Source organism: Phoxinus phoxinus, assembly GCF_949152265.1.
Source record: "Phoxinus phoxinus genome assembly, chromosome: 17".
Lineage (NCBI taxonomy): Eukaryota > Metazoa > Chordata > Actinopteri > Cypriniformes > Leuciscidae > Phoxinus > Phoxinus phoxinus.
The window spans coordinates 19497420-19524777 of record NC_136892.1 but is presented as its reverse complement, the minus strand read 5'-3'; the positions used below and the strand labels follow the sequence as shown (position 1 = coordinate 19524777).

At 38.3% G+C, this 27358-nt stretch overlaps 4 protein-coding genes across 6 annotated transcripts in view; 2 read left to right on the top strand and 2 right to left on the bottom strand.

Moving 5' to 3' along the window:
* capn5b (calpain 5b) overlaps positions 1-26862 on the top strand; it is a 39076-nt gene extending 12214 nt beyond the window's left edge. The window contains 12 exon segments of the mRNA XM_079584962.1: positions 5156-5196; positions 5198-5422; positions 5524-5716; positions 6741-6934; positions 8195-8272; positions 9171-9366; positions 9475-9597; positions 9782-9978; positions 12019-12140; positions 13624-13674; positions 15043-15179; positions 26730-26862. Coding sequence (XP_079441088.1) covers positions 5156-5196; positions 5198-5422; positions 5524-5716; positions 6741-6934; positions 8195-8272; positions 9171-9366; positions 9475-9597; positions 9782-9978; positions 12019-12140; positions 13624-13674; positions 15043-15179; positions 26730-26753 — 1581 coding nt within the window. The 3' untranslated portion in view covers positions 26754-26862.
* On the bottom strand, positions 3685-4152 carry ompb (olfactory marker protein b; the record flags this gene model as incomplete). The annotated part of the gene is made up of 1 exon (XM_079584961.1): positions 3685-4152. One exon carries the CDS (start codon positions 4150-4152, stop codon positions 3685-3687), a length of 468 nt encoding a protein of 155 aa, XP_079441087.1.
* LOC306984012 (uncharacterized protein) lies at positions 21823-26207 on the bottom strand. Of its 2 annotated transcripts, XM_079584960.1 has the most exons (3): positions 25878-26207; positions 25146-25781; positions 21823-21936 (listed from the first exon to the last, which is right to left on the bottom strand). In XM_079584960.1, the coding sequence occupies exons 1-2, from the start codon at positions 26061-26063 to the stop codon at positions 25149-25151; spliced, it is 819 nt and encodes a 272-aa protein (XP_079441086.1). In that variant the 5' UTR covers positions 26064-26207; the 3' UTR covers positions 21823-21936; positions 25146-25148. The 2 variants fall into 2 exon arrangements, with proteins under 2 accessions (XP_079441086.1, XP_079441085.1); XM_079584959.1 differs by having other exon boundaries at positions 25146-26207.
* The window catches only part of myo7ab (myosin VIIAb), a 36101-nt gene continuing 35601 nt past the window's right edge, over positions 26859-27358 (top strand). Inside the window, exons 1-2 of one of the 2 annotated variants that reach the window (XM_079584958.1) lie at positions 26859-26943; positions 27059-27184. The gene's annotated coding sequence lies outside the window, so the exon portion shown is untranslated. Of the gene's footprint in view, positions 27185-27358 lie in introns of both variants that reach the window. The other variant, XM_079584957.1, reaches the window with a different exon arrangement.

Below are 27358 nucleotides of genomic sequence, written 5' to 3'. Positions count from 1 at the left end.
GATGTTGAGCCTGCACAGACGGAAAAAAATTCTTGAATCAGAGCTAGATGAAGGAACAGCATTTACAATAGAGTCCGTCTTAAGGTTAATTGATTTTCAGTATGTAAGTGCAACTATGGGAAGATTGTGTGGAAATACTCAGGATTGATAAATTTGCAAGATAAGGAGAGCGTCCTTGAATATGGAGGCCATTTAAATAATAATAATATCAATATGTTAGATTATATGATAATATAACTTTATTATTATATATTATTGAATCATACATTTCATTATTGAAATAGTTATTAAAAAAGAATGTTTGTAATGTCATTTTATTATGATTATTTTTGGCTGCTAAATTGTATTATAATATGTCAGTCAATCTAATAATAAAATAAATTACATATATATACAAATTATATTTTGAATAATTCATTTATGGATTTTGAATAAAATGCAATAGTGATATTTAGAGGTTTGATTCACTTTTCATTTGATATTATGAATAATATTTAATACTATATTTTTCCTTATTTATCAATATATATTTTATATAATATATATTAATTCTTGTACATTTGTATACGTTTATTGTTAGTATTATTTTTGTATTGATGAAATCATGTATATATATATATTATAATTCTTGAAAAATTATAGAATTATATAATAATGTATAGAATTAAATAATTTAGTATATTATATATCATAATATGTATTTTGTGACCCTGGACCACAAAACCAGTCACATGGGTGTTTTTTTTTATTTTTTTATTTTTTATTGTGATGTATGCATCATCTGAAAGTTGAATAAATAAGCTTTTCATTGATGTATGGTTTGTTAGGATAGGACAATATTTGGCCGATATACAACTATTTAAAAATCTGGAATCTGAGGGTGCAAAAAAATCGAAACATTGAGAACATCGCCTTTAAAGTTGTCCATTTGTGTTTGTGATTGTGCTGCATTCACTCACAAAAATAAATGCTTTATATATTTACGGTAGGAAATGTACAAAATATCTTCATGGAAAATGATCTTTACTTAATATCCTAATGATTTTTGGTATAAAAGAAAAATCGATAAGTTTGACCCATACAATGTGTATTGTTGGCTATTGCCACAAATATACCCGTGCGACTTGTGACTGGTTTTGTGATCCAGGGTCACATTTGTGGTTGAATAGGTTTCCCAAAAGAAAGAGGTTTTGCTTAGCAAGCACAAAAATATAGAAGGTTTTTGCCTGCATGAATCGCTTTTCCTTACTGTAAGCCTGCAGAGGTCTCCCATTAGACGTGCATGGACGGATTAAAACCTGCTTGTTCTGTGAGCAGGTCTTGACATTAACTTTTTTGCTCACCAGCCACTGTGGATAGTGGTTTTCCAAAGTTACTAGCCACTCAGCATTTTCACTGTCCACAATTTTAACTGATACCATGGGGGAAAACTGCCATATAGATATTTTTAATATTATCTCATAATTTGGCAGCAGGTATATTAGGCTGCTGTCACTTTAAGACCTGACGCACTGAGCATGTTTACATGCACACCAGTAAGCAGATAACTCACAAAAATCAGCTTATTGAAATAACCAGTTTTCCCCGTTTACATGCAAACCAGTAATCTGACAATGCAGACAATCTCCGATTAAAGAAAACGGGTTACCGCGTATACATAACCACGTGCGTTTTCTTTTTTTTAAGCATTATCGGCTTAAGGACGTGCATGTAAACATTATATTGTCACACATGCGTTTTCTTTCTCAACTGCTTACGTTCACTTAAAACATAACTGTGTTTATATGAATACTCGCCAAGACCGGTTTCTGGGTATTATTCTGTGTACTTAACTGTTTAAACGTAATAAGCAGGGGAAAATAACTCAATTTAGTACTGAGACGCGGCTTTATGTGCTCACACTTTGGGTGTGAGTAAAATTATGTGTGAAATGTGCAATACCACGTCGAAATTCAAGCCCTGTAACACCAACAATATTCATCCGGAGCAAATGAAACGAGTAAGTGAGGAGAGGCGGGTTTATGTGTCAACTCGCTTGTCAGAGAGGTCATGAGACAGCGAGAAAGGTGGTATCGTGTATCTATTCTACGGAAAATTAGTATTGGAAGCGTTTCAGAAATTTCAGTATTGATATGTATAGAAAAATCTATATTTTTGACAGCACTACATTGTACTTAGTTTATTATTTCAGATGCCTTTTTAAAAGACTACAATTGAAAAAATTATTATATGTAAAATTCAACCCGCCAATGTGGCTAGTAGGAATGACTGCGTTACACGCCACTGCTAAAATACACCGGCATTTGGCAGGTGTTGATGTCAAGCCTTGTCTGTCAAAATATCCATATGTTATCTTATAAATTGAGTGTGTTAAGCTGTAAGTAAAACCGTCTCTATGAGCTCGATTAGCAGCTGTAAGTGGCAGGCTGCCATAGGAGCTGTGTGCTCTATTAGAAACCATTACCTGATGATGGTTAAACTGGGGAGAGATCTGCTCACCTGTGGCTTCATGAATGTACACACACACACACAAACCTTGTTGTCCCAGTCGGTACTACTGTAACTGTATCTCAGTTTCTGTTTGTAGCTTTGCTGGTGGTAGACAGGTAACGAGTGCTATCGTTTTCTGAGCTGTTAATTAGTCATAAATGTTAAGTTTCAGTCTCCCTGCATCCTCCCCAGGGTGTGAGGTGTTTTCTCCTGCCTGGGGAAACATTTCCTCTCCCCTAGAAACACATCACCATGAAGGAGATGACTTATGGGGCTTTCCCATGTGACTCCTCTCCCCCGTCCTGCCATTTGTTTTCCTGACAGGGTCGGGCATTGATAAATGAGAGTGTGTGTGTGATACTATCTATGCCCTGTGTCTTTGCAGCAACCTTTTATCCCACCCATTCACATGCACTGAGCACGGATACATCCTGAAGGGCAGTGGCTCGCAACCAGGGGGCCTCAGCAAACTTCCAAGGCGGCCACAAGATAACTTAAAATCATTTAAAACAAGACAAAACAAGCATTCGAAATAAACCAAAACGACTCAAATTTAATTCACACCCTCAACTTTGTTACCACAGTCTAGAAAAACCTCAGGTAGTCTCATTATAAAAGTGTACCGTAATTTCTAAATCTGGAAAAGTCTTGTAAAGTAATAAAATCGTATAACTCCATGCGCATTTGTATATATTCTATAAATATACTTTTTTTTAAATTCTTATCCTTAAGTTAATCCTTATCCAGAAAATAATCAACAACTGGAAGAGTCATGTGGCTTTCGAATAGTGTTGCGGACATTGGGGCGCCTTGGAGTCAAAAAGATTGAGGGCCACTGCTCAAGGACACTGCCATCATAACCCAGTAAAGTTATTTACATCAATTATTCAATGGATTAATGACTACGACTACTAAAAGCACAAGTTTTGCTTTTATTCATGAATAATTTAGATTTTCCTGAATTATTAGTGTGATTTATAGTGGGTTAACTCCATTACAATCTCATCACAGTCACAAAAACAGCTAAACATGAACAATCAATCACACAGATACAGCTCATCAAATTGCATAAAATGTTTACAACTTTGTCATAACTTTATAGGTCTTTAGGAACATCATTTTATGGTCTAACTACTTAAAGTACTAGGTCTAGGTTAAGCAGGCCGATAAAGCTGTCGTACCCTTCAGGTTCTTTCACTTGGAGATCTGGAATTCAATGGAGCAGTCGATGCTCTCCGGAGTCAAGCCGTCTTCAAAGGCGAACAGGAAATACATCACCTTACGGACTTTGGCCAGCTCGGCTATCCTCTCGCCGAACTCCTGGGCATCAGCCTCGTAGCATTGGATGAGATCGTCGTCTGCACTTTTCCAGAAGAGCCCTGTTGGTTCGAGGAGCTGGCGGGTCATGAGATAGGTGAGGTCGGGCGTCCAGTGCTGGGAGGTGGCAATGATGTTGAGGTGGCCTGGGGTGGACATGCGGATGTTCCAGCGGGTGAATTGCAGGGCCTGTTCGGAGAAGTCCAGGCGGTAGACGTGCTCACTGAGCCTCAGTAGACGCTCTCCGTCCTGGCGTTTCTGGCCCCGCTGCTGCAGAGACTGTTCGCGCAGACGCATGATCTCTGTCAGCTGTATATCAGGGTTGAACATCAACTCAAGAGACATGTTCCTAGTGAAGATGTTTTGAAACCTGACTGCAAATTTCTTCTCCTTGTTTTTCTTTTTTCTTGCCCAGCCGGATTAGGCTTGTTATCCACCGCGTGACCTCCTCGGCTCTCTGCTGATGTCTTCTGCCTTATAAGTGCCACAGTGAGCCTTTGCGCTCTGAAACCAACTTATTTCACACTGGGAGTTTTTGTTTAGATGTTTGTTGCTCTCGGCAACAGCAATGCCGGGTTCAAGAGGGAATTTGAGACATCTGTGTTTGCTACATGTGTGTTTGTTTCACATTCACCTGTCCATAAAGTGTACCTGGAACAGGAGGTTAACAGAACTGTGCGCTTCACCTGCAGTCAGTATCACAGTGTCCAGATAATGGACCTGCTCCTCTTGGAACAATTACCACAGAGGTGTACTTGAAATCTAATCTTTGTACTGTCCCAGAGGACTCGCTCAGGATAAATGAGATGTAGTTCTGCTACACAGCCTCCAAATCACCCTGGTGTCCTACCCACAATAGACTTTAACATTGAGGGAAACCTGCATCTACCTGCATTTATGAACATTTAAAGTGATAAGCAACGATCCATTAAATATTACACTGAACAATATTGGAAATTCATCTGGTTGAGTGTTTCTTTTTATACAGTTTTTTTGTGCTGTTGTCATACTTTTTCTTTTGATGAAAATATAGTTTTAAATTAGTCAATATTTTTTCATGTCATTTTTAATTAATTTTAGTCCATGTTCCTCTCCATGTAAAATAAAAATGATTTAAGTCTGCGAACATATTTAGGTCAACAAAAAATAACATTCATATTAGTTGACAATTAAATAAAAAATGAAAAAGCTAGATATTATATATATATTTATTTATTTATTTTTAAACACATGTACTAAGAATTAAACTAAAGTTAAAATTAAAACTGTAAATATAAAAATAAAAGCACATTTTAAATATTAATAAATACTATAATAGTTTATTAATAATAATAACTACACTAAATAGGTCTGTGATTTGTCACCACTTCTAGTAAGCACTACATGTCACTTCTGTGTCTTTCAAGGTTATTCCAGACTGGAAGGAGCAGGAATGGGATCCAGAGAAGGAAGACTCTTATGCAGGAATATTCCACTTCCGTTTCTGGCGGTTTGGGGATTGGGTGGACGTGGTGATCGATGACCGTCTCCCCACAGTGGACAACCAGCTGGTGTACTGCCATTCAAATGATAGCAACGAGTTCTGGAGTGCCCTTGTGGAAAAAGCCTATGCCAAGTAAGCAGTTCAGGCAGCGGACAAATTAAGAAAAAAAATATATACAGAGATTAACATTAAAGTGTGATGACAGTGATGCTAAATTCTTTCTCCCAATCAAGAGTTTATGGTTGCTATGAAGCCTTGGATGGTGGGAACACGGCCGATGCCCTGGTGGACTTCACTGGTGGCGTTTCGGAACCTATGGACCTTCTGGAGGGCCAGTTTGCTCAGGATGAAATCGGCAGAAACCAGCTCTTTGAAAGAGTGCTCAAGGTCCATAATCGAGATGGCCTTATCAGCTGCTCTATCAGGGTGAGAGATACAAACTCGCTATATAATCTAATAAAGTCTGACTATATTTACATTTTTATATATATATATATATATATATATATATATATATATATATATATATATATATATATATATATATATATATATATATATATATATATATTATATTTATTCCCATGTTATTACATTGTGGAAGCCCAGAGCACATTGTACATGTTGTGTCTCATGTGTCTCACGCTTGTCAAGATTTGTATTCAGACACTCATCCATCTATTAATCCAGCCATCCATCATTTTTTCTGCTCTCATGTATTTTCTTTCATAAAAGTATACTTTCTCAAAGTCAAAGCAATCTCTGATTGTGTGACTTGCTTACCAATGGTCTGTGAAACTTCATCTTCATAGATGAAAGCTTTTTTTTATTTCTTTTTATAAAATATCAAAGAAAATGCCTCTTAATACTTGAGTCCACTAAGAGAACTCCATTCTGTGTTAGGCATCATTTAGGAATCAATTTAAACAGCATTATCTGAAGTACCAGACAGGGTTGTAATTTAAGCAGATTGTCTGGTGTTCATAACAGAAGCAACTTTATCAAGTTTCACTTTATATTCAGGATTTTTGTTCAAATGTGCTGGAGAAAATAGCTGTTTGCATTTATGTAAAATGCTCCTTTTTATACACAACATAGTCCTTCCATTGTCACTCTCCGTCCGTCCCTCCAACCTAGTCTTGATAAAGTCGACACAATTGATTCTTGTCACATAGAGCTTACACACCTATACACATTGTCAGCTTCATTTGCACAGCGAGTCCTCTGCTCATTGGAGTGTAATAAATGGGCGTGGCTTGTCTCCTACTGATTACCATCACTATATTTCACTGTGCCATGAAATAACGGCCCATGTTTTCATAATCGATAATTCACAGACAGTGATTGTGCTTGCATTCTAATCAAGGATAACGATTATTATGCTTTAAGATAGACTTTATAAGGTCAAGTGTTCAGCAAACTAACTGAAATTTGACCTTCGGGGTTTCAGGCAACCACAATAGAGGACATGGAGGCAAGACTGGAATGTGGGTTAGTGAAAGGACACGCATATGCGGTGACCGACGTTCGCAAGGTTCGACTGGGACATGGCCTTCTGGCGTATTTCAAGTCAGAAAAGCTACAAATGATCCGCATGAGGAACCCGTGGGGCGAGAAGGAGTGGAGTGGACCCTGGAGTGACAGGTGAGACTGCCCCCTCCTGGATTGGAGGTCGTATAGCATCTAGACCATATCGTATAGCAGGTTTCTCAAACTGTGCTTCATGAAACCCTTGGAGGTTTGTGAGTTTACGAAAAGCTAATAATTGATTGATTGATTTTATTAATTAATTATTTAATGAATTTTTTTTTTTTTTTTTATATATTTTTTCATGGGACCATTAACCGACATCAGAGAACCGGGAACATGCAAATGTTTTGTAAAATTATTGAAATATTAACTTAAAATCTCAGAGGGTACTTCAAGTATTGTTGGTCAAGGCTGACAAAAAGTTTGGGACTCATTGGCGTATGGTGTCAACAATAATCAACAATGTTTTTGTTTTGTTTTGACATTTTTATGACAAGAAATGTTGGGAGATAAGGGAGATAAGTTGCAAGCCAGACTCAAACCCAAATTTCCCACTTGAGTGCCAAAGCTCAATGTTTCAGAGCACTTGTTTTATGATGTGGCGTTGTAATCAGACACTTCTTACACATCGTCCCACCAGTCAATTCTAAATAATCGCTACAAAAACAGTGCAAGCATATGCAGAAATAATTTGTCTTTTTTGCCTTTTCTACTCTTTTTGCAGTGTTGTGCTATACATCCTCAGAGACTAGAGAAAACCATTTCTCTCCCTCCTCCTGAGATGATTTTATTATAAATAACACATAGCCGAAGTGTCTATTCTTATCGCTGGCTGGTGTGAAATTGAGAAATCGAGCAAGGCAGGCTGGTATAAAATAGCAAGCAGCTGCGATTGAAACGCAGAGGTCTGAGGGTGTTTAGACATCCACCTCCTTTCATTTAAATAACTGTGTTGTCGCTTGTTTGATGACACCTACCCTAAATATCCACCACTGCAGCGAAGAGCATATTATTAAAATGGGGCTGTGTAATTGGAGAGAGGAAAATCTTGACAATCCTTCTCATCACTCTTTGTTCAAATGCTACAACAGGCAGGCTTATATTGGCCTCTGAATTATTCACTGACTAGCCAGAAGAATCTTATTGAGGTGAAAGCAATCTTTCTTAATATTTCTGCTTGATTAATTATTTATTCAGGGCTTGATTAGAAATACCATACTTGGTGAAGTGCTCTATTTTTTTCACAGCATCCTAGAAAATCTTAGTTGATGGTTATGGACACAGGCTGTCGTCAGTGTATATAGTGCTGTTGTGTGTGTATGTTTATTTCTCACAGTCTGGTATACGCCGAGTAATCACTGGTCTGTTTTGTAGCTCAGAGGAGTGGAAGAAAGTGAGCAAGAGTGAGAGAGAGAAACTGGGCGTCACTGTTCAGGATGATGGAGAGTTTTGGTGAGGCTTGCTCTGATCTTACCTTCTAGATCAGTCTAGATCACTGTCTCTGAGCAGATGGGTTCCAGAAGTTGAGACTATTGTTTATTATAATACAATATTTATTATATTATATTATATTATATTATAGGCTATTATATTATTATATTATATTTAACACTTTACAATAAGGTTAATCTCATTAATATTCATTACTTCATTAGGTATCATGTACTAAAAATGGGGGAAAAAATACAGCATTAATCTAGATCAATGTTAATTTATTTATAAATATACTATTGTTGAGTGTTTATTATTATATTATATTATTTAACATTTTACAATAAGGTTAAATTCATTACCATTCATTACTCCGTTAGGTATCATGTACTAACAATGAGCAAAAATTTTACAGAATTTATTAATCTAGATCATTGTTAATTTATTTATAAATATACTATTGTTGAGCGTTTATTATTATATTATATTTAATATTTTACAACAAGGTTAAATTCATTAACATTCATTACTCCATTAGGTATCATGTACTAACAATGAGCAATTTTTTTACATAATTAAAACATCTATATCAATGTTAATTTATTTATAAATATACTTTTTTGAGTGTTCATTATATTATATTATATTATTTAACATTTTACAATATGGTTAAACTCATTAACATTCATTACTCCATTAGGTATCATGTACTAACAATGAACCATTTTTTACAGCATTTATTAATCTAGATCTATTATATTAAATCTATTGCCCTTTTGCTTTAAAATCAGATTTTATTAGAGAAATCTCAAGAATTCCAGGTTTAGGACTGTTGTACACCACTGCATCTGATAAACACCTAAATTCTCCAGTTATCATAAACTTCACTTCCCTTGCTGGCTATAAACTGCATCACCAGGATGAACTTTGAGGATTTCTGTCACTACTTCACCGACCTGATCCTGTGTCGACTGATAAACACATCTTACTTGAGCATTCATAAGACCTGGGAGGAGGAGGTGATGAGGGGCTCCTGGATCCACCGAGACGACCCGCTCCGCAACCGCTCCGGAGGCTGCATTAACCATAAAGCCACGTTTCTGCAAAACCCACAGGTCAGTGTGCCTGTGGGAATGTGCCTTGTCAAATGTTGTTCTTGTCCTGGAGGCATTTGAAGCTTGCGGGTTTCATTAGAGTGAGATATCGCATGTTTCTGCCCACAGTATGTTTTTGATGTGAGAAAAGTGGAAGATGAGGTGCTGATCTGCCTGCAGCAAAAGGAACGCAGAGCCACTCCCAAGGAGGGCAAAGGCGAAAACCTGGCCATTGGATTTGACATCCATAGGGTACAGAATTACATGGAACACATACATATCTTTATTTCACATTACAAGCCTTCACATCTGCCTGTCATATCGTATAAGAGACTAAAGCCAATGCTATAAGAATGAAAAAATAAATAAAAATGGTATTTTATCAGTCCATGTAATATTTCTGTCTTCATTAAGCCTCTTTCCAACCAACCACTAGGTGGAGTTGAACAGAAAATACAGAATGCACACAGCTCAGCAGAAGGTCGCAGGGTCGATCTACATCAACTCGCGCTGCGTCTTTCTGAGGAAAGAGCTGAAGGAGGGGCGTTACGTCATCATCCCCACAACCTTTGATCCTGGTCAACAAGGAGAGTTCCTGCTCAGAGTCTTCACTGATGTGCCTTCAGACTGCAAGTAAATTAGTTTTCTGAAAATCAACCTGCACTGCATTGTCCTATTTAACCCTTTGTCATATTCTTGTGGGGTTTTTTCATGTAGTTTCAGTTGAAATATGTAATACATAGTGGACATGAACCTGGCAGTGTTATTTTACTATTATTTATATTCTATGATAGTTAGTGATAAACCAAAATTAAAATTCTGGGCCGAGATGGAAAAATTCAGGATGCAAAGTGACTTTTTTCCCTTTTTATTTTTTTATTTTTTATAATTGTATTAATATTAGATTTTTTGATTAATTAACATTTTTGGAAAATGAAGTTAATTCAATAATCAAATTTATTTAATAATCAACTCTCAACTCAAAAAAAAAAAAAAAAAAACAGTTTAAAGGGGTGGTAAAATGCCCTTTTCACAAGATGTAGAATAAGTCTCTGATGTCCCCAGAGTGTGTATGTGAAGTTTTAGCTCAAAATACCCCACAGATATTTTTATATAGCATGTTAAAATTATCACCTTTTGAGGGTGAGCAAAAACGCACCGTTTTTGTGTCTGTCCCTTTAAATGTAAATGAGCTGCTGCTCCTGGCACAGAGGGCGGAGCTTCAACAGCTTGTGTCCTTTTACCTCACACAGACATGCACTGAAAATGTCAATGTTTATGTTCAAACTGGAGTCAGACAATAATGGAGAGACTCAAGAAGAAGTGGAAACATGTAGAATACAACAGGACATCTCTGAATGGTTAGTTGATGAATTTATGTAGCTTATGTGTAGTTATCTCCTAATCATTGATTAGCATATTCTGTCATGATAATCTATAAATCGCGTTCCCGGGGGAGGGGTTTATGTACATTTTAGGAATCGTGATGTCACTAACCCGGGAGGAATGTCGTGTAGTCCCAACCAGCCGTTTGTTGTAGCCTTTAAAGTCGGCATGAAATAAAAATTGACCCTATTTACTTTGTTAGCGGATATTACTAGTCTTGTGGTGAACAATTAATCCGTGCAAGTTAATACACGGAAAAAAAAATGTTTGCCAAAGTTATCTTTAATCAAAGTCTGAAAAGTTACTTCCGGGTCTGGAATGTTTTTTTTTCTGATGACATAGGCTTGACGGCTTGGGTTGGTTAATCGCTTAACCACTCCCTCAAACCGTTACTCTGCTATGGGCGAGAGATGGAGAGGAGGAGCGCTGAAGTAAAACCCTGCCCTCTGTTCAATATTCCCTTTCACTCGGAAATGCGTCACAACACTTGAGAAAAGTCGTTTGCAACTTCCGGTTCACGCGGACTTTAAAAAGCAATTTCTTTAAAAGAAAATATCTCCCTTTGCTTTGAACTTTGGGTTCGTAATTTTACAGATGTTGTTTATGCTCGAACAGCAACATTACACACTAACTAAAGTTAAAAAAGTGAAATTATAATCAACAAAAAAAATATATTGCACATAAAACAGATTTATATCAACATTTTAATAATAGAATTATGTTTCTACTCCAATTTATTGGTGAAATATAAACAATTAACGATGGCTGTAATCATTTGTTTTCCAGACAGATTTATTCAAACATACATTAAATAATGAAGACATCACATATATAATGGATATGTAATTCAGTGCATATTTAGCATAATGCTCTTCTCTAGAGTTATTTTTCTAGCTAACTAATGAGTTTATGGACATTGAATAGCTTTCTTGATGTAACTAAATCAATTGTAAATGTGACATAAAGTGACATTGTATAGCCTACAAGCTGTTTTGACATCTTTCCCTGGTTGAAAAACTGTCATCGGACACAGTCAAAATGTGTCATCGGAGAAGCGCAGTGAGTTTCGCTCACTGATTTCTGCTCTCCAAAACCATTTAGGCCCGAAACTGAAAATAGCTGTGTGTGTTTTTCGGACGAATATTTTTGGTAGCCAAAATTTCGGTAGCATCCCTAATAACAACACTGGTACCTAGCCAGAAGGGCCCATATCATTAGGGCCCGAGCACCGATGGTGCGAGGACACTATTGGAATTGCTCTGTTTATTCCTGCTTGTGTTTCCTCAGAGAATTAACACTGGACGAGCCTCCTCAGACATGCTGGACTGGGATTTGCGGCTACCCTCAGCTGGTCACCCAGGTGCATGTGTTAAGTGCCGACGGCTTGCAGGGCCAAGATGCCAATGGAGGTATGCCTACTATTTCTATATAAGTAACAAATATATATATATATATATATATATATATATATATATATATATATATATATATATATATATATGGGCTTTCGCACCGGGTAGTTATAGGAACTAAATTATTATAGCTAGCCACCAGGGCGGTCCCCCGAGAACTAAATTTCCCCCTAGGGCCATTTTCCTGGTTGCATTCGCACTGCCAGTAGGAACTCTGAAGTGATGTAAAGGACTGGAGGATTTGAGGATGCCATGATCAGAGCTGTGTTTTTGTTGTGTGTCGTGGGTTTCGTGATAACGGAGATGGAATGTAGATGTTTAAGTTATGCGCCATATCATCGATTATCTCACTCACTACCTGTCATTGTTTTCCATGTTCGTGGAGTTAGTTTGTGGAGTAAGTATAACGGACGTAGGTCAATAAGAGCTACGTGTGTAAACCTCACTCCCCTGCCTTCAAGATGCTCACCAGCGACTGACACTAGTTGCTGTGATCTTTAGCGTCCTTGTTAGCGTGCGCGCCTCCCACGCCGCAGACCCCAGTTCGAATCCCGCTTGGAGTGTGTCGAGTAGGGTTGGTTGCATTTGGTGCCGTGACCCAAGTGGGAGTGAGGTTTAGGGGGGTGAGTGTAATGGATGTAGTAGGCCAGTAAGAGCTGTGCGTGTAAACCTCACTCCCCTGACTTCAATAGGCGCGCTAGCGACTGACACTAGCGGCTGTGGTCTATAGCGTCCTTGTTAGCGCCATCCTCTCACACCGGAGACACCAGTTTAAATCCCGCTCGGAGCGGGTCGAGTAGGGCCGGTTACATTTGGTGCCGTGACCCATATGGGAGTGAGGTTTCGGGGGGTGAATGTAACAGACGTAGGCCAGTAAGAGCTGTGCGACTGACGCTAGCGGCTGCGGTCTTTAGTGTCCTTTGTGGGTGCCTGTGTTTTGTATGGCAAAAAAGCTCAGTTAGTCTTTCCAAAAGGCATCCCTATAACTAAAATTTGTTTCCAGTTCCTGTGTTGCGAACACGCCAAAAAGTGGATACTTCTGCCAATAGACATAGGAACTATGAAAACGTTCCTCCGGTGCAAAAGCCCCTCATAAGTGTGTGTTTAGAGGCACATAAAATCAATAGCTGAAGATCAACACTATTAATCTACCTTGATAAAAGTTGAATTTATGATTTCTCTTCTTAATAAAAGGTTTTGCTTCTGGATTCCATTGATGCCCTTGCATTTGAATGTGATAATACTAACAACAATTTGCATAGTTGATTTCTCCCCATAGACGCTGAAAGAAACCAGTGCTCTATAAACTGAAGTCATGTACAATTTTAAAGGATAGTTCACCCAAAAATGTTTTCTGTCATCATTGAGTACAGACTGTAAATGATTAATTATTCCTGTAATCCATTACAGATTCAGATTTTTGTGCTGCTTAATAAATCTGGAGCTTTTACACATAGAAATCTCTTTTGACCGCACACAGAGCTGCACCGCTTGATCTCCCACAAGACACGCTCTGACTTCTACACAGGAGGTACTGATATTAGCAGCCACTAGCATCTCCTTCCCCTTATAGAAATGTGAGCATGTTACAACATTAATTCCAATTCTGAAATGTGTCTAAATCTGCCACACTGTATCTCATTTTTTTTAGTTCTAGCAAAGAATAGTGAAAGTGACACATTTGTCATGCAAAATGAAGACTCATTTTTAACATGTTTTCAGTGTGACTTTGTGCTCTAGAATCTTACATTTCTAGTGTCAGTCTGCGCCTTTGTCTTTTGCTTAAGTGTTTCTCTCACCTCAGCACTCTGGGTCTGCATTTACATTTATGTTCTTGGTGTTTTTTTTTTGTGTGTTTTTTTTTTTACCAAAGTGTATAATGATAAAGTGTATTTATCACGAAATATGCCTCAAAAGACAAGATGAATTCCACAACAATTGCAAAGTTATTACAGTGAGTCAATGAAGGCTTGGTGTTTTAGGAGTTGGTGACTGAAGATTTAGAGGTTGTTTAGAGGAGTTTTTTGTGAAATTTGTCATAAATTAACGAATGAAGCTTTGGTTTGACATCAGAGTACAGTGTGTTTGGTTAAGAGAAAACTGGTGTTTTCTCTTCCTGAGTTGTTTCCTAGCTACACTCGTAAACAGGTGGAATGCACAGTGATGATGTAAACATACCGTAATGTTAAAAAAAGACCTGCTGGGAGAACTGGGTGGAACTGGGGTTCGGACCTAGTGCTTTTTTAATTTATTTTTCAATCTCCGACTTGTCTGTATTCAATGCATGGCATTGTATTTGTTTCTTGATGGTGCACTGCAAAAACCATTTTCTTAATCATTATTTTGTCTCAAACATCCAAAAAACAAGATACATTTATTCTAGACTTGCAATATAAATATACACTAACGTTCAAAAGTTTGGGGTCACTCAGATTTTTTAAATAATGTTACAAAAGATTTTTATTTCAAATAAATGCAGTTCTTTGGAACTTTCTATTCATCATAGATTTAAAAAATAATAATAATAATAATTTAATTTGTCACAATTTCCACAAAAATATGAAGCAGCACAACTGTTTTCAACATTGATAATAATAAGAAATGTTTCTTGAGCAGCAAATCAGCATATTAGAATGATTTCTAAAGGATCATGTGACACTGAAGACTGGAGTAATGGCTGCTGATAATGTATCACAGGAACATGTTATATTCTATAATATATTCAAATAGAAAACAGTTACTTTAAATTGTAATATTTTTTACTAGAAAAAATACTGATTAAGAAAATATTTTGCAGCATGTCAATGGTAGAGGCAGCAACTGTATGTACTGAATCCTGTCATTTAATAATATATAATGTGTGTTGCTTACACGTTTTTTATTTTTTTATTTTTTTTAGCCTCTGACCCATATGTGATCATCACCTGTGAGGGGGAGAAAGTTCGCTCCCCCGTGCACAAAGACACACGCTGCCCTAGTTTTGATATTAAGGGAATATTCTACCGCAGAAAGCCAAAGGAAGGCATTCACATCGAGGTGAGTTGGAAGTATGTAATTACTTCTCTTCCTCCTTCAGTCCTTTTCACCAACTGCTACAGATCTGCTGATCTGTTCCTCTTACCTTATTTCTGCTTTTCTTCTCTGTTTCTTCTCCTAACCCCTCTGACTGCTCCTTGACGAACTCAGATCTACAATAAGAATGTGATTGTTGACACCTTCCTGGGTCAGGTGACCCTCTTTACTGACCCTAATGACCGGCAAGAGCAGCACACGGTCTACCTTAAGGACAAGGGTAGTCGCCAAGACAACAACCTTCCAGGCACGCTGACTGTGCGCGTGATCACCTGCACCACTTTAACCAACATCTGATCACAAACTAAATGCAGCCTGAGCCTCATGCATCCCGCCACTTCACACTTTCAGCTTGGTTTCTTCATTCACCCTCAATGCCTTTACCACTCATACATTTCTCCTTTTTTTTACAGTAAAGGGTTAGTTCACCCCCACCCCAAAAGCTTTCATGTTGTCCCAACCCCCTTTGCTGTTATGTTTTCTATAGATCAAAGGACAGTTTTGTATAATCCTCACAGTTGGTAGTGAGTGACCACAGTAATCCATACAGTAGATTCCGAGTCTTTTGAAGCCATATGAGAGCTTTATGTGAGGAACAGACTGAATTTGAAGTCATTATTCAGTGATAATCTTCTGCTCCGGTGATCTGTTAACTTGAGAACACCTGTGAAATCGAATCAGTGAGTTGAACTGGGGCTGTGTCCGAAATCACCTCCTTCTGAAATCGGCAGCTTTAGTAGTACGATGAAAAGATCTATCTTCAACTCTGTCATGGAATATGTATAAACCTTTAATAATCAATCTAATAATCTATTAAAAAGAATTTATACCTGTATGATATTACACTGTATCCATATTGGACCAGCGGTTTGGAAAATGGATGGATCTGCGGGCGCCATCTTCTGGCAAGACACGGAAATTCATTTGACGCACGACTCTCACAGTGCATTATGGGTATTCTCTATCTGTTTAGTACACTCGTTATTGCGGTGCATTGTGGGATTGAATGAGTGCAGTCGATAACGTCCACTGTGGTTTCGGACACCACTAAAAATGGCTGTCCCGTCAAATACTGCCATATTTAAGGGTATAGGGGGTGATTTTTGACACTGCCTTGTACATTCTGATTCATTAACGAATCATTAATCTTTTGAGCCTGTTCTTTTCGGTGAACCATGGTTCACAAATCAGTTCTTGAGTTCTCACTTAATGACCATGATTCATTGATCCGTTTTCCATTGGTTCTTAATTTAACGGTTCACTGGAGGGGAAGATTATAGGTGAATAATGAATTACATTTTTTTAAAGTAAAGCTATCGATTCTCTTCATAAGACTTTGAAAAAGTTGTATGGACCACTTTTGTGGTGTTTGGAGCTTGAAAGCATGTTGTGTGGAAAATAGCTACATAAAGATAAAAAAATTATGTTTTTGTGTTCCACAAAAAACAGCATATGGGTTTATAACATGACAGGGAGTAAATTCTCTGTGAACGATTCTTTTAATACCACCCAGTCATGATCTGATTTTGTAATAAAGGGCTATGCATTGTGTTTGCATGAGCAGCTGAGGTGGTCTAAGGTAGAATTAGATCCTTAAGGAGTCCTAGTCACATGACCGCCCATGCCTCGTCTGCCAGATCACTGAATGCAGCCCAGCCCGGGGAAAGTATTATTTTTTCCTTATCTCTCTTACCATTCCTTCTCTCCTCCACGCTTTCAGTCATCACATATTCAGTCAGTGTTAACACGTGCCCATTCACACATCTTCCCTCAAGATGCACAGTGACGTGGAGGTCCACTTGATTACAAAGACCTTGATCTTTAGCTAGACCTGATCAGCTGTCATTTAGCTGAAAGATTTCAGTGACCGGCGGGCCGCAGTGGGGACCTCTTCAGATTCTCCGGGTCAAGTCGCTTAGCAACAGGAGTCTGGATTAGAGCCTTCCGGAGCATGAAGGCGAGTTCAACTCTTACCAGTGGACTCATGGTACCAAAAGCCCACCCGAACTATCTGCCATGCCATTTTCTGCCTGAAAACATGGATGGGCATTACAAAAATGCTGGGGGGTTTGATGAGCATTTCACCTTTGTTCTGCATTTGATATTGTGTGTGTGTGTGTGTGTGTGTGTGTGTGTGTGTGTGTGTGTGTGTGTGTGTGTGTGTGTGTGTGTGTGTGTGTGTGTGTGTGTGTGTGTGTGTGTGTGTGTGTGTGTGTGTGTGTGTGTGTGTGTGTGTGTGTGTGTGTGTGTGTGTGTGTGTGTGTGTGGGTGACCAAATAGTCCTGATTTGACAAGCCATGTCCCACATCACAAGTTACATTTAGGATGACATTTGTCCTAATAATTAGTCTTTAGTTTGACAGCTATAAACAAAATTTTTAAATTTGTCATCAGTATGATTGTATGCTTTTTCTATCATAAGAAACCAGCAGCCTGATGTGTAGCTATTAACAAAAGAGGGGGTGGGTTAATGTATGTAGTCCATTGACTTTCTTTTAGTGTTATTTATATACTTTTATAGCATATACAAATATTTTTAATTAACTTATATTTTTATATTGTCAGTTTTCATTTTCATTTCAGTTTATTTTTTATTAAAAAAAAATTTTTTGCCTTTATCATTTTTATATATATTATTTCAATATGTCTGTTTGTTTTTTTATTTCAGTTCAAGTTTATTGTATTTTTTTCAGTTACTGACAAGGCAATGTTTTTTTTTTAAGTTTATATTTTATTGTATTTCAGCCTTATTTTTTATTAAATAATTATTGTGCATGACTGGTTTACAATCACTTGAATGTTTAAATTGGCAAGACTTAAAAACATGTTGAAATGACAACTTTCATGACTAGGCAGAATTGGTCCATCTGTCAGCGATCCCGAGCATCTTTCACACTGGCCCTGGGCCATTGGGCAGTCCTTACTGTCGAGCCCTGCTGTGTATGCATGTATACTGATTTTGTTATCATGACTTCTGGTCACCTGTGTGTGTGTGTGTGTGTGTGTGTGTGTGTATGTGTGTGCGTGCTCCACTAGCCCTCAAATATAACCTAAGGACCATTAAAAGGTTATGCACGTTTAAATCAAAGGGAAAACTCTAGCGGTGCTCAAAGGATGAAGAGTAGGCCTTTGGACCCACAAATATCTCTGGGTTTACCTCACTCTTGCTCTGAGGATCGCGAGACTGTAAAACAAGGATTTGTCTGTGTCTTAATGACTTTCTAGTCAGTCTCCTGCCAAACAGCATGTGCCATTGTTTGAGATTCGCAACAACTGCTGCACGATTGCATTAACGAACATTCTGTACTTAAGAGAAGATCCTTGTTTTGTTTTTTCTCTCAACCTCTCTTGAAAATGAGGAACTACACCTTAACTACAGACACGCGGTGAATATCATCACCAGCGTTGTGTCCTTTCCAATGGCTAGTTGTGCTGTTCCACCAGAGACTCCTACAGAACTCTTTGTGCACTACAATGTCTTGTTTATGCTTCATCCCAAGATCTCAGTCCCTATAACTGAGTTTTGGAAAAAGAAACAAGTCCACATCAGTCTTTTATCATGGTTGGGTATGTTTTAGCATCCTCTGATTTGAATGTCAGCGACACCGAAAACCTTTTTTTAACCACAATGGCAAAGCAAAAACTTCACTAAATTTAGTTAGAATTCAAATAAATAAATGCAGTTGCCAATGTGGGAAAATAAACACAAAGACATATTCTCTGAGAAGAAGACTTATTATCTTGTGCAGTTTTGTTTTAAGGATGTTAAAATTGTTCTAGAGAAGACAAAAACACTGATTAAGAATGTGATTTCTGCAGTGTTGAGTTGAAAATGTGAGGATGTATCCCTTCATAACTCATCTTCGCCAATTTCACTTCAAATTCATTCATTTATTATTGCCTTTGAAGAGTTTTTGTTACATTGTGTAATTTTTTTAAAAATAATCTTTAAGTTCTTCCGCAATGAAACAGATATGAAGGCCAAATGGTGCAATAGTTACCATGAGCCATGTTTGCAGTTTTTACTATTTTGTGTCTAAAATGTAGCATAAGAATCTCAAACATTAGGTTAAAATGACTAATGTTTATAAAATTTGTAATGTTTTTAAAGTTGAGCCAGTATTGATCCTCAAACCTAGATTAGCAAGAAAAGGAGAGAAGAGAAACACCAACAGTGTTAAATACCAGGTTTGAACAATGCAGTGCCAATCAGAGTAACAGTGTTGGATGACAAGATCACGCTGAAGCCCTCTGGATTAGCCAGTGTGGCACACCAGAGACAAAATGATCTCATTCAGGGATGAAAGAAGCTTTTTCTTTAGCTCCATTACATTTCAGTTTTTATACAACCAGACTGAATTGGAAATCCCCAACAATAGCCCAGTCATTCTTTTACATCATTTGTGCCTCCACAGGCCAGATTATGACGGTTAAACAGGGGATTTAGCAAGGAAAATTTCATGTCTGTGGAAGGATTTTACTTATCTCCATTTTGTCCTCTATGACTGACTGATTTAGATCATAGAAAGCAGTTTGTACTGAGCAGAGAGGTGTTTGATTGAAAGTACAAGTTCAAACAGCAAAATTTTGTCATGTATGGTTTAAGTTCGCCACCTTGTTTTTGTCTTTTAGATATGGAGACAGCAATTTTGCTCAGATGTGAATTGTTTTTCATGTTTGTTTCCATGAAGTCTAACCCTGTGGTTCTGTGGCGCTATCAAAATATTGCTCTGTTTGTTTGAGCAATCCAACCAGCAACATTGGCTTAACCAATGGGGTGAGTTTGTGGCAGGGCTATCTGTTTATCTGACCAATGGCAAACGAGGGGCATGTTCTGGAATTTGTGCAGTTTAGTTAGATTATGCGTGCAGAAATGACACACTTTATATCATTTAATCTGACTAAACAAACTAATGAATAGCCTTAAATCCAGCCAGTTTCTCTTTACCTGTTTACCTGTTCTCTTTAGAAAACAAACCTTTAATTTTTCTTTTACTTGGTTTCATCCAAAGCTTAAATTGTGTATTTTTATTTGAATGCGAATGATGTGAAAGATGCCAATGTGCCAGTACAGTTGGAGCCATATGCATTTCCTGTTATATTTATTTTCTGTCTATTTTGCCAAATAACATATGTGGCCAATGGCATATAGTAAGAACCGTTGAAGTTCAAATGCCTTGTGTAAAGATTTCTTTACATTTCTATCAATTATTTGTATGTTTCCTTTAATTCATTCGAATTTTCTTTGGCCCTGGCCATATGGCAGAACGACAACGTTCAAATGGTCTTGGAAGGTCTTGGTTCACTCAGATAGTGGTGCATGCTTCAGATCAAATAGAGGAACCTTTGCCATGTTGTGTTGAGTGGATCTTGATGCTGCTTCCATGTGAAAGTGTAATCTAACATTGCATGTGGGTTTGCGTTTGTTTACAAACAGGATTTATACACACTATGGATTGATACAGCAACCCAATGTTTGCGCAGCTAATTCAATGTACGTATGAAGGAAACAATATTTGCAGAGGATGCCTAGTTTCACTCTCTTGCATAATTTATTCACAATCTCAACATGTATTATGTCTGTGGAGACTTTTAACTGCTTGTAATCACGAGGCAAATTCAAATCCTCTAAAGCACTGGCATTGTTTTCGACTCATACGATCACGTGAATGACGTTCTTGAGTGTTTCTGCTGGCCGTTATTTGCTCTCTGTGATGTTACTGGCTCTCTGGCCTTGACTGCTGCATGTACTTTGGCTGAGTGAACCTCTTTTCTTTAACACATGCCATCACAAATACTGTCATGCCATGTTGGACTTTCTCTAGGCATCTTGATAGAGTACAGCCTTAATAACCAGTGAATGCTTGCGGAGAGAGTGAATCCTATAGCTCTTTGTCATTTTTTGACATGGGTCAGATGTCCAGAGAATGAGCTTGTGATACTCTTGTATTTTTTCTGCTGATGTTGAACTTGAAACCGACATATATATATATATACAGAAATACACAAAATATCTTGCATGGTATCATTCTATGAAACATAGCTGATATTATCTTTATAACAAGTATCTTTTATCAGCATTTTATACTCATTTGTTTACTGTTTTATATCTAGCCATTGAATCTTGTGTTCAAAAAACAAACAAACAGACATATATACTATTATCTTTACTGATTGTAGGGTTTCTGTATCTTTTCTCTGTTTAAATGTGTTTTGTTTTGCGTGTAAGTCTCCTGGGTTACACTGTGGTTATTTGATATACTTATTTGAAGTACTTTTTTTTTCTTTTGTATTTTGTCAACTTGTGGCATGACTTTGAAATAAAAGATAAAAACATATATTGTTGCAGTTGTCTTGTGTACAAGGATTTTTGAGACTTTATTTTCTCATCTGACGCTCCACTATTCTAACTCGGTCAAATCTTATTGTAATTTATCATTCGTTTTGTTTTGTTTCGACACAGCAACATGAAGGTGAGTATATTATGATAGAATTTGAATTAATTCAATTCAATTCAAGTTTATTTGTATAGCGCTTTTCACAATACACATTGTTTCAAAGCAGCTTTACAGAAAATGCATTTCAAAAATATACATACAAAAATACAGTTAGTTAATCATGAAATTTAGGGCATAACATATCGCCGGCGTTGGGTCGTCTCTTCACAGGCGTCGAGTCGTCTCATCACAGGCGTTGGGGCATCTGAAGTCTCCATGAGAGGCTGGATACTAACTGGAGCTGACAAACTCTATTTGAGTTATCTCGGGACAGGCGTCCCGAGATAACAACAAAAAAAGGCAGATGGGAAATAATTAGCGTAGCTGCTGTTCTTAATGCGAATGCATTTGATCTGATTTAACTGTAGTATAAAAGGTATGAGATGCATCATGTGAATGCTTGGCTAAAGAGATGCGTCTTTAATCTAGTTTTAAACTGGGAGACTGAGTCTGAGCCTCGGACAGTATCAGGAAGGCTATTCCAGAGTTTAGGAGCTAGATGTGAAAACGCCCTCCCTCCTTTAGTGGACTTAGATATCCTAGGTACGACCAGAAGCCTCGAATTTAGCGATCTTAAAGAGCGCGATGGAATATATGGCGATAGAAGATCTCTTAAATATACAGGAGCTAAACCATTTAGGGCTTTATAGGTCAGTAACAATACTTTGTAATTGATACGGAACTTAATAGGTAACCAGTGTAGAGATGATAAAATTGGTGTTATATGATCATATTTTCTTGACCTAGTAAGAACTCTAGCAGCTGCATTTTGGACTAACTGTAGCTTGTTTACTGAGGATGCAGGACAACCAGCTAATAGAGCATTACAGTAATCTAGTCTCGAGGTCATGAATGCATGAACTAACTTTTCTGCATCAGAAACTGATAGCATATTACGTAGCTTAGCAATGTTTCTAAGGTGGAAAAAGGCTGTTCTTGTGACATTTGAAATATGATTTTCAAAAGACAAGTTGCGGTCTAGTATAACACCCAGGTCTTTTACTGTAGAGGATAAAGTAACAGGACGTCCATCTAGATTAAGGTTGTATTGTAAGAGGTTTTGTGGGCAGTTTTTTGGACCAATCAGTAATACCTCCGTTTTATCTGAATTTAATAGAAGAAAATTACACGTCATCCAATATTTTATATCTTTAACACACTCTGTCATTTTAGATAATTTAGTGTTATCATCTGGTCTAGATGAAATATATAATTGAGTGTCATCAGCATAACAGTGGAAACTTATTCCATGTTTTCTTATAATATTACCAAGTGGCAGCATATAAATTGAGAATAGCAGGGGGCCTAATACAGATCCCTGTGGCACTCCATAATTTACTGATGTTATCTTTGATTTTTCCCCATTTAAATGGACAAAATGGTAACGGTCTGATAGGTACGATCTAAACCAGCTTAATGCCTGTCCCTGAACACCAGTGTAATTTTGAAGTCGATCTAAGAGTATTTTATGATCTATAGTGTCAAACGCAGCACTAAGATCGAGTAAAACTAGTATTGAGATACAGCCTTGGTCAGAAGCTAAAAGTAAATCATTTGTAATTTTAACCAGCGCAGTTTCTGTGCTATGATGTGGCCTGAATCCTGACTGAAACTTTTCATAGATATCGTTTTCTTGCAAGAAAGAGCACAATTGAGCGGACACAACTTTTTCTAGTATTTTAGACATAAATGGAAGATTTGAAATGGGTCTGTAATTTGCTAGGTTATTTGGATCTAATTGTGGTTTCTTAATAAGAGGTTTTATAACTGCCAGCTTGAATGTTTTTGGAACATGTCCTAAAGATAGAGACGAGTTAATAATATTGAGAAGAGGCTCTTCCACTACAGGTAACACTTCTTTCAGTAGTTTAGTGGGTATTGGATCTAATAAACATGTTGTTGGTTTAGATGCAGTTATAAGTTTATTTAGCTCTTCCTGTCCTATAGTTGTAAAGCGCTGTAGTTGTTCTTGAGGGGCGATAATTGAGGCTGAATCATAAGACGCTGTCAAAGATTGTACATTTACAATTGTGTTTCTGATGCTTTCTATTTTCTCAGTGAAGAAATTCATGAAATCATTACTATTAAAATGTAACGGAATATTTTGTTCAGGTGATGTCTGTTTATTTGTTAATCTAGCCACGGTGTTAAATAAAAACCTTGGATTGTTTTGGTTATTTTCTATTAGTTTGCGTAGATGCTCAGACCTGGCTGCTTTTAGAGCCTTTTTATAACGTGACATACTGTCTTTCCACGCGATTCTAAAGACCTCTAAATTAGTTTGTTTCCATTTGCGCTCTAAGTTACGAGTTTCTCTCTTGATAACATGCGTAGCACTGTTGTACCATGGTGCTTTAGTTTTCTCTCTAACCTTTTTTAATCTAATTGGTGCAACAGTTTCTAATGTACTAGAGAAAATGGTGCTCATACTGCTAGTCATTTCCTCTAGTTCCTCTGTTTGTTTGGGTTCACTGAGGAGCGGAGATAGATCAGGTAAGCTATTCAAGAATCTATCTATAGTAGTTGGAAGGATTGTTCTGCCTGGTCGATAACGTGGAGCAACATGGCACATTTCAGCCGTACGTAGTATGCAAGTTACCATGTAATGATCAGTGATATCATCACTTTGCGGTATAATATCTATATCGGTTGGATCGGTTCCATATGATATAATTAAATCTAGAGTATGATTAAGACGATGAGTGGGACCACTAACGTTTTGCTTGACCCCAAAGGAGTTTAATAAATCTGTAAACGCAGCTCCTAACGCATCATTTGTGTTATCAACGTGTATGTTGAAATCTCCAACAATTATTGCCTTATCGGCATTGACCAATAGATCTGAGAGAAAATCTGCAAACTCTTTTAGGAAATCAGCGTAAGGCCCTGGCGGTCTATATACGGTAGCCAAGGCTAGAGATAATAGGGATTTCTTTCTTACATCTAGGAGCGTAACATTTAGAACAAGTACTTCAAACGAATTAAACCTGTGGCCTGTTTTCTGAGTAACATTAAGAATATCTCTATAGATTGTTGCAACACCGCCGCCACGACCAATCAGACGGGGCTCATGCTTATAACAGTATCCTGGTGGAGTGGACTCATTAAGACCGAAATAATCATTTGGTTTAAGCCAGGTTTCAGTAAGGCAGAGTACATCAAAGCTATTATCAGTGACCATTTCATTTACAATAACCACCTTAGGTGTAAGCGATCTAATGTTTAGAAGACCTAGCTTTAGAAATTGTTTTTGTTCACTAATATTGAGATTTTCTGGTTTAATCACAATTAGATTTTTCTTAGATCCTGCAGTAGATTTATTGTTTGGCCTCACTAAACGAGGAATAGACACAGTTTCTATATAGTGTTCTACACTGGTACTTATATCAATTAATTTGGGACAGCAAAGAATGTGATTTGGACTTTGACTTACTAGTCATATGGTGTGTAACGTCTTGGAGATGTTGTCCGACAGAACAGCCGCTCCGATTCTGCTGGGGTGCAGGCCATCAGCACGGTAGAGCCTAGGTCGCTCCCAAAACAGATTCCAATTATTTACAAAGAGCAGTCTCTGTTCATTACACCATGACATCAACCATTCATTTAGTGCAAACAATCTACTGAACCTTTCTTGTCCTTGTCGGTACGTGGGAAGCGGTCCAGACACGACGATCTTTGCTTCAGGCGATGTTCTGCGTACCGTCTCGATCAGGCTCCTGTAGTCCCTCTTCAGAACCTCCGTCTGCCGCAGCCTGATGTCGTTCACCCCCGCGTGCAGCACGACAGCTCCGACGCGCTCGTCACCGTTCAGGATCTCGGGGACCTGCGCAGCGACATCGAGAACACGAGCACCAGGAAAGCAGTGAGTGCGCACCATACCTTTACCTGAGGTAGCGCGGACATGCCGGACCATGGAACTGCCGATGATCACAGCGTCGTCGCGTTCCGTCTCGCGAAGAGGGGAGAAGCGGTTCCGGGTGGAGATCTCGAAGACCGGGAGGGGCGGAGAGGTCCTTGCTCTGGTCCTGGCTCGTGTCTTCCGCTGTGGCATCATCCAGGGTCCATGGTGCTGTGTCGGTGTCGGGGTAAACGAAACCAGGGGTGCTCGGGTCCTGTGCAGAGAAATACACGGAGTAGAGGAGGCCGGAGTCGAAAAGTTACTAACCACTGACTTGTGAGCATCGGCGCGTGATGCTTCAAGCGCTGATCGTCGGTCTCGCAGCTCGGCCTGCCTCCCCAGCAGATCACGGATCTGCTTCTCCACGGACTCCAGCTCCAACCGCACCGAATGCAGCTCAAACGTGTCCTCACCTGCACTCAGAGGTAGACACACATCCGATATATTCGCCATTATGACAGATGAACAATAAATTAGCAGTGATGCTACCAATATCACTACTAATTTAGGACTGAAATCATGGATAGAACCCGTATCCTTCCAGTGATTCGAGTGTAAATAAGACGGTTGATAGGCGAGACCACGCGTGCAAATGCTAGCGGGCTAACTTAACGTTAGAGATAGTAACGGAAGTTCGGAATATTGGATATAACCAGCGATATCAAAGCAATCCGATTGTTTTTTATAGAGAGTAACGTTAGTATCGGAGATATGTTCACATGCTCACAAACTAACAGTTAAGCAATTCGAAACATAATGTTTTTATGTTGGGTCTGAGAGACCCCAGTGATGTAAGTTTTTTTTAAAAAAAAGGTCATTATATTCCAAAAGCATTTAAAGTTAACACTTTAATTTTACTTTATTTGAACATATTTCTGATGTTGTTTCTTTTTTATTAGAAACATGTCAGGAAGAATCAATAATGCTTTCACGTTAAATGTTTTTCGACCGATTAAAATGGCTTTGGCCTTGAGAGATTTCACTTACTGTTATTTATGGGTGTTGTACAGTATATTCTGGATTCATGCCATTTCCATTTAAACTTTACAATCGGTGAATCAGACACACCCAGCATCTGTTTATACTGTAGATACAAAAGCTTGACCTTTCCATGTTTAGTTTGCAGAGGAGATGAACATGTAACGGGAAACTAGTGGCCATGTACCTCCGTTGAAGTGACCAGCAGACCTTTGTGTCAAGGCTTCCCTCCCCCACAGTGACCGGCCGCTGTCTAACCCCGCCTCCTCTAAGCTGGATCAGGAGTGCCATTGAAGGAGACGCCGAATGCTGCCACTGCTCTCCTGCTGCATTACCCAGCATCACACATCAACAGGTAGTCCACAGTAGGACATGCGTAAAAGACAACGACACAATTGAGCGACTGTTGAAGAGTGTGCTTTATCCTCTGATATCATTGTCTGATACACCTGTCAATCACCTGACTCCAGATCAGCTCTTGAACCTGGACGCGTGGACCTAAATAACATCTGGTGACAGGAGGACGAACAGATAGAGGTGCAAAGATAGAAGAAGGGAGAAAGGAAAAGCAAGAGAAACTCTTGAGTCACTGTGAGGTGAGTAAGTGTTCAGACTCAGGGCTTAGCCGTCCAGCACCTCATGCTCTTTTAAGGCTTTACGGAAAGCTACTTACTGCTGACTGTTTTCTGCTCTGCCGCTCTCTGTACCAGGCCTCAGGAGGAACCATTTATACCTTCCTATAGAGAGAGAAGGGTTGTGAAATACTTTGG

Bases quoted from the DNA above. Each gene is read 5' to 3' on its own strand.
- LOC306984012 (XM_079584959.1), bottom strand. From the start codon at position 26,063: ATGGCGAATATATCGGATGTGTGTCTACCTCTGAGTGCAGGTGAGGAC.